At 38.4% G+C, this 13,635-nt stretch overlaps 1 protein-coding gene and 1 pseudogene across 4 annotated transcripts in view; one reads left to right on the forward strand and one right to left on the reverse strand.

The window, feature by feature from the left end:
• Positions 1 to 13,635, forward strand: part of PIGU (phosphatidylinositol glycan anchor biosynthesis class U) — a 122,189-nt gene that overhangs the window by 5,226 nt on the left and 103,328 nt on the right. For all 4 annotated transcript variants that reach the window (XM_068525168.1, XM_068525167.1, XM_068525166.1 and 1 more), the window contains exon 2: positions 3,541 to 3,605. In XM_068525168.1, the coding sequence (XP_068381269.1) occupies positions 3,541 to 3,605 (65 nt within the window). The remainder of the gene's footprint in view (positions 1 to 3,540; positions 3,606 to 13,635) is intronic.
• Positions 10,671 to 11,168, reverse strand: LOC137778581 (ATP synthase subunit d, mitochondrial pseudogene; annotated as a pseudogene).

Raw genomic sequence — 13,635 nt, forward strand, 5'->3', positions numbered from 1 at the left:
TTTAGAATAATTGGCCATGATTAGTTAGCTTTTATGGTCAACTATACTAAAACATTAGTTGTTAGATATCATCTCCTTGGGTCTCCAGTAAAGCTGTTAGTGAAGGGTTTAATAGTTGTGTTACACAGCAGCCTCCTTATGCGGCTCCATGAGGGAAGTTTCTCTCTGGTCCTAGGATAAGGACCAGTTACAGTTGTCTTGAGCATCGGGCTTTGTTTTATTTTATAGACATCATGAATTATGTAAATGATAGGTTTCCTTTTAGGGTGGGTCTATAAAATTTAAAGCCATACTTATGGCTCACTCATTACAAATAAGTAGTTTTTTTAAAAACAGGCTTTGTAAGTTCGATTTTGTTTTATTTACTTATTTTTGAATAGGTAATTCAGTCTTATGGTTCAAAAATCAAAGGTGCAAAAGTCTGTATGACTAAAAGGCATCTTTCAACCGTTTTCCTATACCACCCATTTCTGTTTCCTGGAGGGAACAGTTTCTTATGTATATCAGTTTTCTCACATATACTTCATGCATTTATAAGCTTACACTTTATAGGTTTTTGTGGCTCTGTTTTATGTTTTTCATATTCTTTTTCACTTTTAAAATTAGTTTTCTTGTTTCTTATTAATAATTATAAAGTAATACATGCTCATTGCTAAAGACTCAGAAACTGAAGAAAAGATAAAAGAAACCAAACATCTTCTATAATTTTATCACTCAGAGATGGTCACTGTTAACTTTTTATTTGTTTGTTTATTTTTATTTGTTTTATTTAATGTTTATGTTTTGTGCTTATTTTGAGGCATTTCTCATTGAATACATATTCATTCTCTCTCAAATAATTAAAGGAATGCTGATTAATATTTAAAATAAAATTTGATCATATTTTACATGCTGTGTTATGACCTGTTTTTCATTTTAGAATATTTCATTGACATCTTTCCTTCAGTAAATATAAGGTTGACCCTTGAACAATCCAGGAGTTAGGGGCACTGACCGACCTTCTGTGCAGTTGAAAATCCAAGTATCATTTATTGTCAGCCCTCTATATACGCTATTCCTCCGTACCTTTGGTTCCTCCATATCTGAGGTTCCGCATCCACAGATTCAACCAACTGCGAATTGTGTAGTACTGTAGTATTTATTATTGAAAAAAATCCACGTATAATTGGACCCATGCAGTTCAAACCTGTGTTAAGGGTCAGCTGTAATATATCTGTAATATACTTCTTTATTTTAACTCTTAATTTAAAAATAATTTTTGATTTTCAAAAAAGTTGCAAAAATAGTGCATAGTTTGTTTACCCTTCACCCAGCTTCTTTTACTGTTAATATCCTACATAACCACAGTACAATGACGTAAACCAGAAAATTAACACTGATACAATACTACTAACTAATCTACAAACCTACAGGATTTTTACCAGTTGTTCCACTAATGTCGTTTTTCTGGTCCAAGATCCAATCATGACCCCATATTGCATTTAATTGTTATGTATTCTTAGTCTCTTCCCATCTGGGATGCTTCCTCAGACTTAACATTTTTAAAGAGTACTGGCCAGTTACTTTGTCTTTCAGTTTGGGTTTGCTTGATGTTTCCTCATGATGAGATTGAAGTTACGCTTTTTGGGGAAGGATACCACATTTTTGGCATAAGGACCACAGAGGTTTTTTTTATCCCCATCTCGGTGAATCATGTCAGGAGGTACTTGATGTTGATAATGTTAACTGGTCAACATATTACTGGTGATGTTAATGTAGGTCACTTGAGTAAGATAGTGAATGCCAGGTTTAGCCACATAAAATCATTATTTTTCCCCTTGCAAATACTGTTTCCAATCATTTTTACCAACTAATTTTAGTATCCATTATTGATACTTGCCTTTCAAGATTATTACTGTGGGGTCTGCCAAATGGTGATTATCTATTTCCATCTTTCCTTCTACATTTGGTACTTATAGTTCTCTTTGGGGAAGAGTTTTCTTTTCTCTTTCACTTGTTTATTTATTCAATTATTTATAGCATAGTATGATTTTTAACTATAAAGTGCTTCTCTCTATCTATATATCTATCCACATATACATATATGTATATACATCACAATTCATTTACGTAAATCTCCATTAATGAACGTTGGGGTTTTTAAAATTTTTTAGTACTCTGAGCATGATAGTGAACATATTTCTTTGGGCACCTGTCCAATTATTTCCATAGGATAAATTGCCCTAAGAGCAATCGTTTCTGGGGCAAAAGGCACACATTAAAAAAGTACCTGTTGGGGCTTCCCTGGTGGCGCAGTGGTTAAGAATCTGCCTGCCAATGCAGGGGACACGGGTTCGAGCCCTGGTCCGGGAAGATCCCACATGCTGCAGAGCAACTAAACCTGTGAGCCACAACTACTGAGCCTGTGCTCTAGAGCCTGTGAGCCACAACTACTGAGCCTGCATGACACAACTAATGAAGCCCATGCACCTAGAGCCCATGCTCCACAACAAGAGAAGCCACCACAATGAGAAGCCTGCACACCGCAACAAAGAGTAGCCCCCGCTTGCCGCAACTAGAGAAAACCCGCGTGCAGCAATGAAGACCCAACGCAGCTAAAAATAATAAAAAGAAAAAAAAAGTACCTGTTGCCTGTAGAAAAATTAATACAAATGTCATTCAAATAATCAGCATATGAGAGTGACTGCCCATTTTCCTTCTCTGTGGACATTTCTCACATCTTCTAATTTGTTATCTTATTGTTTTTATTTATTTATTTTTTGGCTGCATTGGGTCTTCATTGCTGCGTGCAGGCTTTCTCTAGTTGAGGCGAGCAGGGACTACTCTTCGTTGTGGTGTGCAGGCTTCTCATTGCGGTGGCTTCTCTTGCTGCGGAGCACGGGCTCTAGGCGCGCGGGCTTCAGTAGTTGCAGCATGCGGGCTCAGTAGTTGCGGCACATGGACCCTAGAGTGTGTAGGCTTCAGTAGTTGTGGCGCACGGGCTTAGTTGCTCCGAGTCATGTGGGATCTTCCTGGACCAGGGATCTAACCCGCGTCCCCTGCATTGGCCACCAGGGAAGTCCTGTTATCTTATTGTTTTTTGGAACGGGGCAGAATATACATAAATGGAACACTTCTTAAAAAATTTATTTTTTTGGCTGCACCATGCGGCTTCCAGGATCTTAGTTCCCCGACCAGGGATTGAACCTGGGACCCTGGCAATGAAAGCGCCAAGTCCTAACTATTGGACCGCCAGGGAGTTCCCAAACAAAACACTTTTTAGAGTGGGTGGAAGTTACAAGGAGATCGAAGGAAGTTTATAGTTTGATATAGAATTTTCTCATAATGAGTGCTGCCCCACAATGAAAAGAGATGCTCTGTATAGAAAAAGTTGACCATCATCTGAAATCAAGACTTAAATTCACTCTCTGGGAATGAGGTAAAGGGGGTTAGACAAACTGTGAAGCCCTTCTTGTTCCTGGGAGTATCTAACACTTTGTTTTATGGCCAATCTGCATATGTCTCTAAAGCAAGAGTGAACTTGGATGTCTTACTTTTCAGTGGTTGAAGGCCTCTCACTGTTGGACTTGGGAGTGTCTCCGTATTCTGGAGCAGTATTTCATGAAGTAAGTGTTCTTGTTTTCTTTTTTGGGTACTAAGAGTAGTTTATAGTCACAAATGCCAAAGCCTAACTCTGTTTTGTACAAACATTTAAAGAGATCTATTTTTGAAAACCATATTTAGAAACAGCCCTTTTTTAGATGCCCTCTGCTTAAGAAGGAGGTTTCGCAATTGCAGTGGAAATGATCCAGATTAAGATTGTAATTTGGGGAAGCAGATGAGACTTCTGTAGAAGTTATCATTTTTATTGGCAAATAAATTGTAAACAGTTCCCAGTTCATGAATAGGTTATATGCTAATTGGCATGTAATTGGTCCTTTGGAACATACTTTCCCATGAAAACTGAGCCAGCAATGTTGGTTTCTTAGAAAGCCCACAAAAGCCATTTAACCCATAAAATTAGTTCTTAAGAATAGTAAAATCACTCTTAGGTCACCATCATCTCTCAACAGCTTCCTGACAAGTCTTTCTGCATTCAGTCTTGCTCCTTTACTTCTTATTCTGCAGTCAGAGCCATCTTTCTGAAATGTGAATCTGATTTTGTCGCTGTCCTGCTCAACACTGATCTCAGGATAAAATCCAAACACCTTAGGATGCATACAAAGCCCTGTGGGCCCCGCTCATCACCTCAACCACATGTCTTTCCACTTCCCCCTCCCCACTTTTATTGGCTTTATCATTTAGAATAGAAGTCTTCTAATTTGGCATTTTTACCCCTAATTTTTACAGTTGTCTCCCTCATACCTACTTTGAGAACAATTTTTTTTGGTTCTTCTATCTAGTCTTTTTAAAACGTTCAACTTGATTCTCATGGAGATAACTCTTTTGCATTCATATTTCATTATCTTTGTATTACTATCTAATTGAACCATAATAACAAGAACTACTAGCAGAAACAGGTTAGGAACAATTTAAGAGACTCTTAATGAGCACACAATTCAATTATTGGGAATGGATGTGTGTGGGCATATGCAAGCATAGCCCACTAGCCAGTGGTATGTGCTGTGGGCCTTGGCCAGTATGTTTTCTACACAGACTAGGAACCCTCTGAGAGAGTTCTGACATGCTTTTATTATGCTCCAGCACCATATTCCCTTACCTATATCTTTGCTCATGTTGTTATCTTCTTATGGAGGGCCATTCTTCCTTCTTTTTGTGGTTGACTCTACTATTCAGAATTAGCTTTGGTTTTGCCTCCCCCAGAAAGCCATCCTTCATCACCTTAGACTAAGTTAGGTGTTTCTCCTATATCTTCCAAAGCCTCTTGTGCTTATCCTTTTCATGGCTCATATCATACTCTTGAAATTGCCTCTGTACTTGTTTTACCCACTGTGATGTATGCTCCTCAGAACGTGTTCTGGCACCCTTTCATCACTTATTCCTAGTGCTTATGTCTGTATCTGCATATGTATTCCAACCCCTCCTTCCCTTCTCTATTTCCTTTAACAAAGATTTGTTAAGTACACACCAAATGCCAGCTACTCTGCTAGGTGCTAGGGATATAAAACAAGACACAGTCCTTGGCATTATTATACTTGTATTTCTAAGAGAAACAGACATTAAGTTAGTAAAAAAGAAACAGATTTCAGAGCAAAGAATGTTGCCAGGGATAAAGAAGTTCACTTCATCATGATTAAGGGGTCAATTTGTCAAGAAGACATAACAATCCTAATGTTTATGCACCTAATTACAGAGTTTCAAAATACATGAAGACTGATAGAACTGCAAGGAGAAATAGACAAATCCCCAAATAGTCTGAGATTTCAGTATCCCTCTGTCAATGACTGATAGAACAAGCAGACAGAAAGTCAACAAAGATATAGAAGACTTGAACAACACATCAACCAACTTGACCTCATTGACATTTACAGAACATTGCATCCAATAACAGCAAAACACATAATCTTTTCAAGTATACATTTGCAAGATAAACCATATTCTGAGCCATAAAGCAAGGCTCAATAAATTTAAAAGGATTGATGTCATACACAGTATATTCTCTAACCTCAGTGGACTTAGATGAAAAATTAATACCAGAAAGATACCTGGAAAATCCCCAAATATTTGGAAACTAAGTAACATATTCCTCAATAACTCATGATCAAAGAAGAAATCAGAAGGGAAATTAGAAAGTACTTTGAACTGAATGAAACGAAAACACAACCTATCAAAATATGTGGGATGTTGCTAAAGCAGTACTTGGGGGAAATTTATGGTGTTAAATGCCTGTATTGAAAAAGAAGAAAGGTCTCAAATCACTGACCTCAGTTTCTACCTTAAGAAGCTAGAAAAAGAAGATAAATTAAACTCAAAGTAAGCAGAATAAAAGGAATAATAAAGATCTGAGAGGAAACAAATGAAACAGAAAGCAGAAAATATTGAAAGTCACGGAAACAAAGTTGGTTCTTTGGGATGAATAGTAAAATTGGTAAACATTTGGGAATGGTGGATATGTTCACTATCTTGATTGTGGTGATGATTTCATGGGTGTATTCATAGGTCAGAACATATCAAGTTGTATACTTTGAAAATGTGTAGTTTATTTTATACCAACTATACCTCCATAAAGCTAAATTTTGAAAAATATGATTTCACTTAAATGGTAAGTGTATGTAGAAAAGTAAAGCTGAGTAAAAGGATAAAGAGTGATGGTCATGTGTATGGCTATTTTAGATAGTGTGTGTAGGGAAGGCACTCTGAGGAAGTGAAATTTGAATAAGAGATCTAAATGAATCAAGCAAGCCATATGATAACCCTAATTTGGAAATGAGCTTGGCATTTGTGAGTTGCAGAAAGATGGCCGGTGTTACTAAAGCAGAATGAGCAAAGAGGAGAGTAATAGAGATAAGCTGTAAGAAATTAGGGGTCTGATTATATAGGACTTTTTATAGAAGTGGTTAGGAGTTTGGATTTTCTATCTATCTTTTTTTCCCACTTTTATTTATTTATTTATTTATTTATTTATTTATTTATTTATTTATTTATGGCTGCGTTGGGTCCTCGTTTCTGTGCGAGGGCTTTCTCTAGTTGTGGCAAGCGGGGGCCACTCTTCATTGCGGTGCGCGGGCCTCTCACTCTCGTGGCCTCTCTTGTTGTGGAGCACAGGCTCCAGACGTGCAGGCTCAGTAGTTGTGGCCTCTCACTCTCGTGGCCTCTCTTGTTGTGGAGCACAGGCTCCAGACGTGCAGGCTCAGTAGTTGTGGCTCACGGGCCCAGTTGGTCCGCGGCATGTGGGATCTTCCCAGACCAGGGCTTGAACCCGTGTCCCCTGCATTGGCAGGCAGATTCTCAACCACTGCGCCACCAGGGAAGCCCCCCACTTTTATTGAGATATAATTGACATACAGCGCTGTGTAAGTTTAAGGTGTACAGCAGAATGATTTGACTTTTATACATCATGAAATGACGACCACAGTAAGTTTAGTGAACATCCATTATCTCATAGAGATACAACATCAACGAAATAGAAAAAAATTTTTTTTCCTTGTGATGCAAACTCTTAGGAGTTACTCTCTTAACAACTTTCATATATAACGTACAGCAGTGTTAATTATATTTATCATTTGTTGTACATTACATCCTTAGTACTTATTTATCTTATAACTGGAAATTTGTACCTTTTGACCATCTTCATCCAGTTTCCCCTCCCCCTCTGGTAACCACAAATCTGATCTCTTTTTCTATAAGTTTGTTTCTTTGTTTTTGAAGTATAATTGACCTACAACACTATGTTAGTTTCTGATACATAACACAGTGGCTCTATATTTCTATACATTTTTATTTTATTTTTAAAAATATTTATTTTATTATTTATTTATTTTTTTGGCTGTATCGGGTCTTCGTTGCAGCACATGGGGTCTTCGTTGAGGCATGTGAGATCTTTTGTTGTGGCACAGGCTCTTCGTTGTGGCATGAGGGCTTCTCTCTAGTTGTGGCATGCAGGTTTTCTCTATCTAGTTGTGGTACATGGGCTCCAGGGCGTATGGGCTCTGTAGTTTGCCGCACGTGGGCTCTCTTGTTGAGGTGTGTGAGCTCAATAGTTGTGGTGTAAGGGCTTAGTTGCCCTGTGGCATGTGGGATCTTAGTTCCCTGACCAGGGATGGAACCCGCGTCCCCTGCATTGGAAGGCGGATTCTTTCTTTCTTTTTTTTTTTTTTAACGTCTTTATTGGAGTATAATTGCTTTACAATGGTGTGTTAGTTTCTGCTTTATAACAAAGTGAATCAGCTATACATATACATATATCCCCATATCTCTTCTCTCTTGCGTCTCCTTTCCTCTCACCCTCGCTATCCCAACCCTCTAGGTGGTCACAAAGCACCAAGCTGATCTCCCTGTGCTATGTGGCTGCTTCTAACTAGCTATCTGTTTTACGTTTGGTAGTGTATATATGTCCATACCACTCTCTCACTTTGTCCCAGCTTACCCTTCCCCCTCCCCATGTCCTCAAGTCCATTCTCTAGTAGCTCTGTGTCTTTATTCCCGTCCTGCCCCTAGGTTCTTTATTACCTTTTTTTGTTTGTTTGTTTAGATTCCATATATATGTGTTAGCATACAGTATTTGTTTTTCTCTTTCTGACTTATTTCACTCTGTATGACAGACTCTAGGTCCATCCACCTCACTACAAATAACTCAATTTCGTTTCTTTTTATGGCTGAGTAATATTCCATTGTATATATGTGCCACATCTTCTTTATCCATTCATCTGTTGATGGATACTTCGGTTGCTTCCATGTCCTGGCTATCGTAAATAGAGCTGCAATGAACATTGTGGTACATGACTCTTTTTGAATTATGGTTTTCTCAGGGTATATGCCCAGTAGTGGGATTGCTGGGTCGTATGGTAGTTCTATTTTTAGTTTTTTAAGGAACCTCCATACTGTTCTCCATAGTGGCTGTATCAACTTACATTCCCACCAACAGTGCAAGAGGGTTCCCTTTTCTCCACACCCTCTCCAGCACTTTTTGTTTGTAGATTTTTTTGATGATGGCCACTCTGACCGGTGTGAGATGATATCTCATTGTAGTTTTGATTTGCATTTCTCTAATGATTAATGATGTTGAGCATTCTTTCATGTGTTTGTTGGCAATCTGTATATCTTCTGTGGAGAAATGTCTGTTTAGGTCTTCTGCCCAATTTTGGATTGGGTTGTTTGTTTTTTTGATATTGAGCTGCATGAGCTGCTTGTAAATTTTGGAGATTAATCCTTTGTTAGTTGCTTCATTTGCAAATATTTTCTCCCATTCTGAGGATTGTCTTTTCGTCTTGTTTATGGTTTCCTTTGCTGTGCAAAAGCTTTTAATTTTCATTAGGTCCCATTTGTTTATTTTTGTTTTTCCATTTCTCTAGGAGGTGGGTCAAAAAGGATCTTGCTGTGGTATATGTCATAGAGTGTTCTGCCTATGTTTTCCTCTGAGAGTTTGATAGTGTCTGGCCTTACATTTAGGTCTTTAATCCATTTTGAGTTTATTTTTGTGTATGGTGTTAGGGAGTGTTCTAATTTCATTCTTTTACATGTAGCTGTCCAGTTTTCCCAGCACCACTTATTGAAGAGACTGTCTTTTCTCCATTGTATATCCTTGCCTCCTTTGTAATAGATTAGTTTACCATAGGTGCATGGGTTTATCTCTGGGCTTTCTATCCTGTTCCATTGATCTATATTTCTGTTTTTGTGCCAGTACCATACTGTCTTGATTACTGTAGCTTTGTAGCATAGTCTGAAGTCAGGGAGCCTGATTCCTCCAGCTCCGTTTTTCTTTCTCAAGATTGCTTTGCCTTTTCGGGGTCTCTTGTGTTTCCATACAAATTGTGAAATGTTTTGTTCTAGTTCTGTGAAAAATGCCATTGGTAGTTTGATAGGGATTGCATTGAATCTGTAGATTGCTTTGGGTAGTATAGTCATTTTCACAATGTTGATTCTTCCAATCCAAGAACATGGTATATCTCTCCATCTATTTGTATCATCTTTAATTTCTTTCATCAGTGTCTTATAGTTTTCTGCATACAGGTCTTTTGTCTCCTTAGGTAGGTTTATTTCTAGGTATTTTATTCTTTTTGTTGCAATGGTAAATGAGAGTGTTTCCTTAATTTCACTTTCAGATTTTTCATCATTAGTGTATAGGAATGCAAGAGATTTCTGTGCATTAATTTTGTGTTCTGCTACTTTACCAAATTCATTGATTAGCTCTAGTAGTTTTCTGGTAGCATCTTTAGGATTCTCTATGTATAGTATCATGTCACCTGCAAATAGTGACAGCTTTACTTCTTCTCCTCCAATTTGGATTCCTTTTATTTCTTTTTCTTCTCTGATTGCTGTGGCTAAAACTTCCAAAACAATGTTGAATAATAGTGGTGAGAGTGGGCAACCTTGTTTTGTTCCTGATCTTAGTGGATGGAAGGCGGATTCTTTACCACTGGACCACCAGGGAAGTCCCTATACATTTTTAAATGATCACCATGATAAGTTTAGTTGTCATTTGTCACCATACAAAGATATTATGTAATTACTGATTATATTCCCCACGCTGTACATTTCATACCTGTGACTCATTTAATTTCCTTTTTTTTTTTAATAGAATCATGGATTTTTTTTTCAAATTTATTAATTTTTTTGGTTGCGTTGGGTCTTCGTTGCTGCGCATGGGCTTTCTCTAGTTGCATCGAGTGGGGGCTACTCTTCGTTGTGGTGTGCGGGCTTCTCATTGTGGTGGCTTCTCTTGTTGCGGAGCACAGGCTTCAGTAGTTGTGGCACGTAGGCTCAGTAGTTGTGGCTCACGGGCTCTAGAGTGCAGGCTTAGTAGTTGTGGCACTCGGGCTTAGTTGCTCTGCGGTATGTGGTATCTTCCTGGACCAGGGATCGAATCCGTGTCCCCTGCATTGGCAGGCAGATTCTTAACCACTGCACCACCAGGGAATTCCCTCATTTTAATTTTCAACTGAAAGTTTGTGCCTCTTAATCTCCCTCACCTATTTCTCTCCTCCTTCACCCCTCCCCTTTTTCTATCTTTTAATATAACTGTTTTTAATGTCCAGAGTTTGTAATATGAGGGCCACCGCTTTCTCCCATACTCAAATTGATAAATTCTCAGTTGGCTGGTGAGGCCAGTTGGGATACTTCTTGTCTAATATGGTTTCTAGGAAGACTTCATTCAGGGCCTTAATGGTTACTGATCAAATGGAATTGTGTATGTCACCAGCTTTCTCATATTCCTTAATCCTGGCCTTTGAGAGGGACAAAAACTCAGCACAGCATTTGCTTCTTTTTCTTCAGCATCCACCTGGACAGTATATTTATGCTCTGGCATGAGAACCTTCAGGGCATTAAACTTCTTTTCAAAGTCATCTGCCAAGCCAGCTTTCACCACATTGGCCTTGTAGTAAGCCTAGTCATAGCAGGTAGATTCTCAGGTAGAGTAGCCAACCTGGAGATGAGGGTCTCATTCCAGGATTTCAGGGAATTAGCAGTGGCCTTTGGTCTTGGGGTATGATCTCCCCAAAAGCTACCCAGTTAGCAGCTTCCATTGTAGACTTTCTCCCTCTTGGATCACTTGCTCTGGGGTAAGCCATGTCATGACCAACCTTAAGGAAGCCTTTGTGATGAACTGAATATTGCTGCCAACAGTCAAATGAGTAAGCTTGGAAGCAGATATTTAAGCTCTTTTAGATATTGCAACCTCAGTCGACAGCTTGGCTGCAATCTCATGAGAGACTCTGTGCCAGAACTATCCAGTTAAGCCACTCCTGGATTCCTGACTCTCAGGCACTGTGTGAGATAATAAATGTGTGTTGTTTTAAGCTATTCAGTTTTTGGACAGTTTGTTACATAGAAATAGATAACTAAGATACCTAGGGAGTGAATTAACGTAAAGAATACCAGGACCTAGAGCACTCTAATACATCAAGGTTGGGATGGGGAAGAGGAACTAGCAAATATAGCTGAAAAGGAGGAAAATCAAGGGAATGTTCAGGGACGCTAGATGACCATGTAATTGCTTAAGGAGGGAGTAAAAACTATGTCAAATGCTATTTCAAGGTTGAGAAAATTTAGATTGAAGATTGATGATTAATTTGCCAAAACTGAGACTTTGGAGACTTTGGCAACAGTAATTTCAGTGGCGTATAGGGACAAGAGACTGATCGAAGTACATTGAGGGAAAGATGTGGAAAGGCAGAGTATAGACAACCTTTTTGAGGCGTTTTACTCTAAAGGAGGGCAGAGAAATGGTATGGTAGCTGGACGGAGATGTCTAGTGAAGATTTTTAAAATAGGATCTGCATATTTGAATGCTTATGGGAATAAGTCTATGGATAAACAAGTTGATGATGTAAGAAAGAGGATTGAATGAGCAATGTCTTTGAGGAGGCCAGAAGGAATAGGATCACCAGTTCACAGGTGGAGGATTTGGTTTTATTTATTTATTTATTTATTATAAATTTATTTATTTTATTTTTGGCTGCGTTGGGTCTTCATTGCTGCGTGTGGGCTTTCTATAGTTGTGGTGAGTGGGGGCTACTCTTCATTGTGGAGCACAGGCTCTAGGTGCACAGGCTTCAATAGTTGTGGCTTGCGGGTTCTAGAGCGCAGGCTCAGTAGTTGTGGCACACGGGCTTAGTTGCTCGTGGCATGTGGAATCTTCCTGGACCAGGGCTCGAACCTGTGTTCCCGCATTGGCAGGTAGATTCTTAACCACTGCGCCACAGGGAAGCCCAAGGAGGGTTTGGTTTTAGATAGGAAGAAAGGAAGTTCATCCATTGTTAATAAGAGAAAAGTAGAGAATATAGATATAGATAGAGGAAGTTGGTCAACTGGGTAGTGGGAAAATAAGATGGTTCTCATTTAATTGCTTCTCTTTTCTCAGTGACATAAGAAATGAGATTGTCGGCTACAAGTGAGAACTGGAGAGGGAAGTTGGAGGTTGAGGAGAGGGGAAAATGTGAAATAATCCTTTCAGAAAGAATATGTCAAATGAATAAATGGAAGAGCTATATCTAGCCACTTAACCATCATTTAAAATGTTTTTTCTCTGGGAAAATGTTTTCTTGGATACAGTGAGGGAGCCTAGAATACATTCTTACTCCTCATCATGTGCGTGCGTGCGTGCATGCGTGTGTGAAGGGGGATAAAGGCCGGAGGTAGAAATTTCTAGCTACTAGAAGCATGTTAACTCTCTATACCTGTCTAAGATAACCCCGTTAGGACTGTTAACCTGTAAAATTCTGAATTAAGGGGCAAGAACAGTTGCTTCCCCTGAGCGTAGTGAGTATGACTTCAAACTCAGAGTCCCTTGCTCCTCATTCCTGAATATGGGTTAATTTGCTTGTAAGCTGGGCATTCATAAATCAAGAGCTACCTATATTTTAATATAGTTTCTCTAAGTAATAAAACACTATAAAGAAATAAAATTATATCAAGCCAAATGAAAAGCATACTTTTGGAGAGAAAGTTAATCGCTGCTTTGTATTGTTTCTTTCTTAATCTTTAGCAGATTTTATTATCTATTTCTTAAGGAAAGGTAAGAATATGTGAAAGTGGAGAAGAAAAATCTGCACAGGAGAGAAAAAAGTAGTTTAGCAACCACAGGTTAGATTTTATGACTGCCTTCAACAGACGTTTCTGTTTTCTGTGTTTAGTCAAGTACTGATAGTAAAATTGTGAGTTTATCCATATATACCCTACCCTGACTGGGAGTAGTCACCTAAATGGAGATGTAGCATAAAGACAAATTATATTCAGTGCATGCTTCTCTATAATAGTATGATATGCAGTTAAACTAACTACTGTGTACATGTTAGTTCATTACGGAAATGAGCCCAATTGCTGATAGACTTTTTGAGAACAGTTTGTTCTGTTATTTCTGAGACCTATTTAGTGCCATTCTAAACTATCTGAAGCATCAAGACACTTTGAAAGCAGGCTATTGGTAATATAAATATCAAGTTGCTACCTCTTACAAACAAAGATAAATGCAAAAAAGAATCCATTAGTAGATAGTTGTAAAAGTTTAATTCTTTTAGAACTTTGAAAGTCAAAGCT

This window comes from Eschrichtius robustus, chromosome 16 (genome assembly GCF_028021215.1).
Source record: "Eschrichtius robustus isolate mEscRob2 chromosome 16, mEscRob2.pri, whole genome shotgun sequence".
Taxonomy (NCBI): domain Eukaryota; kingdom Metazoa; phylum Chordata; class Mammalia; order Artiodactyla; family Eschrichtiidae; genus Eschrichtius; species Eschrichtius robustus.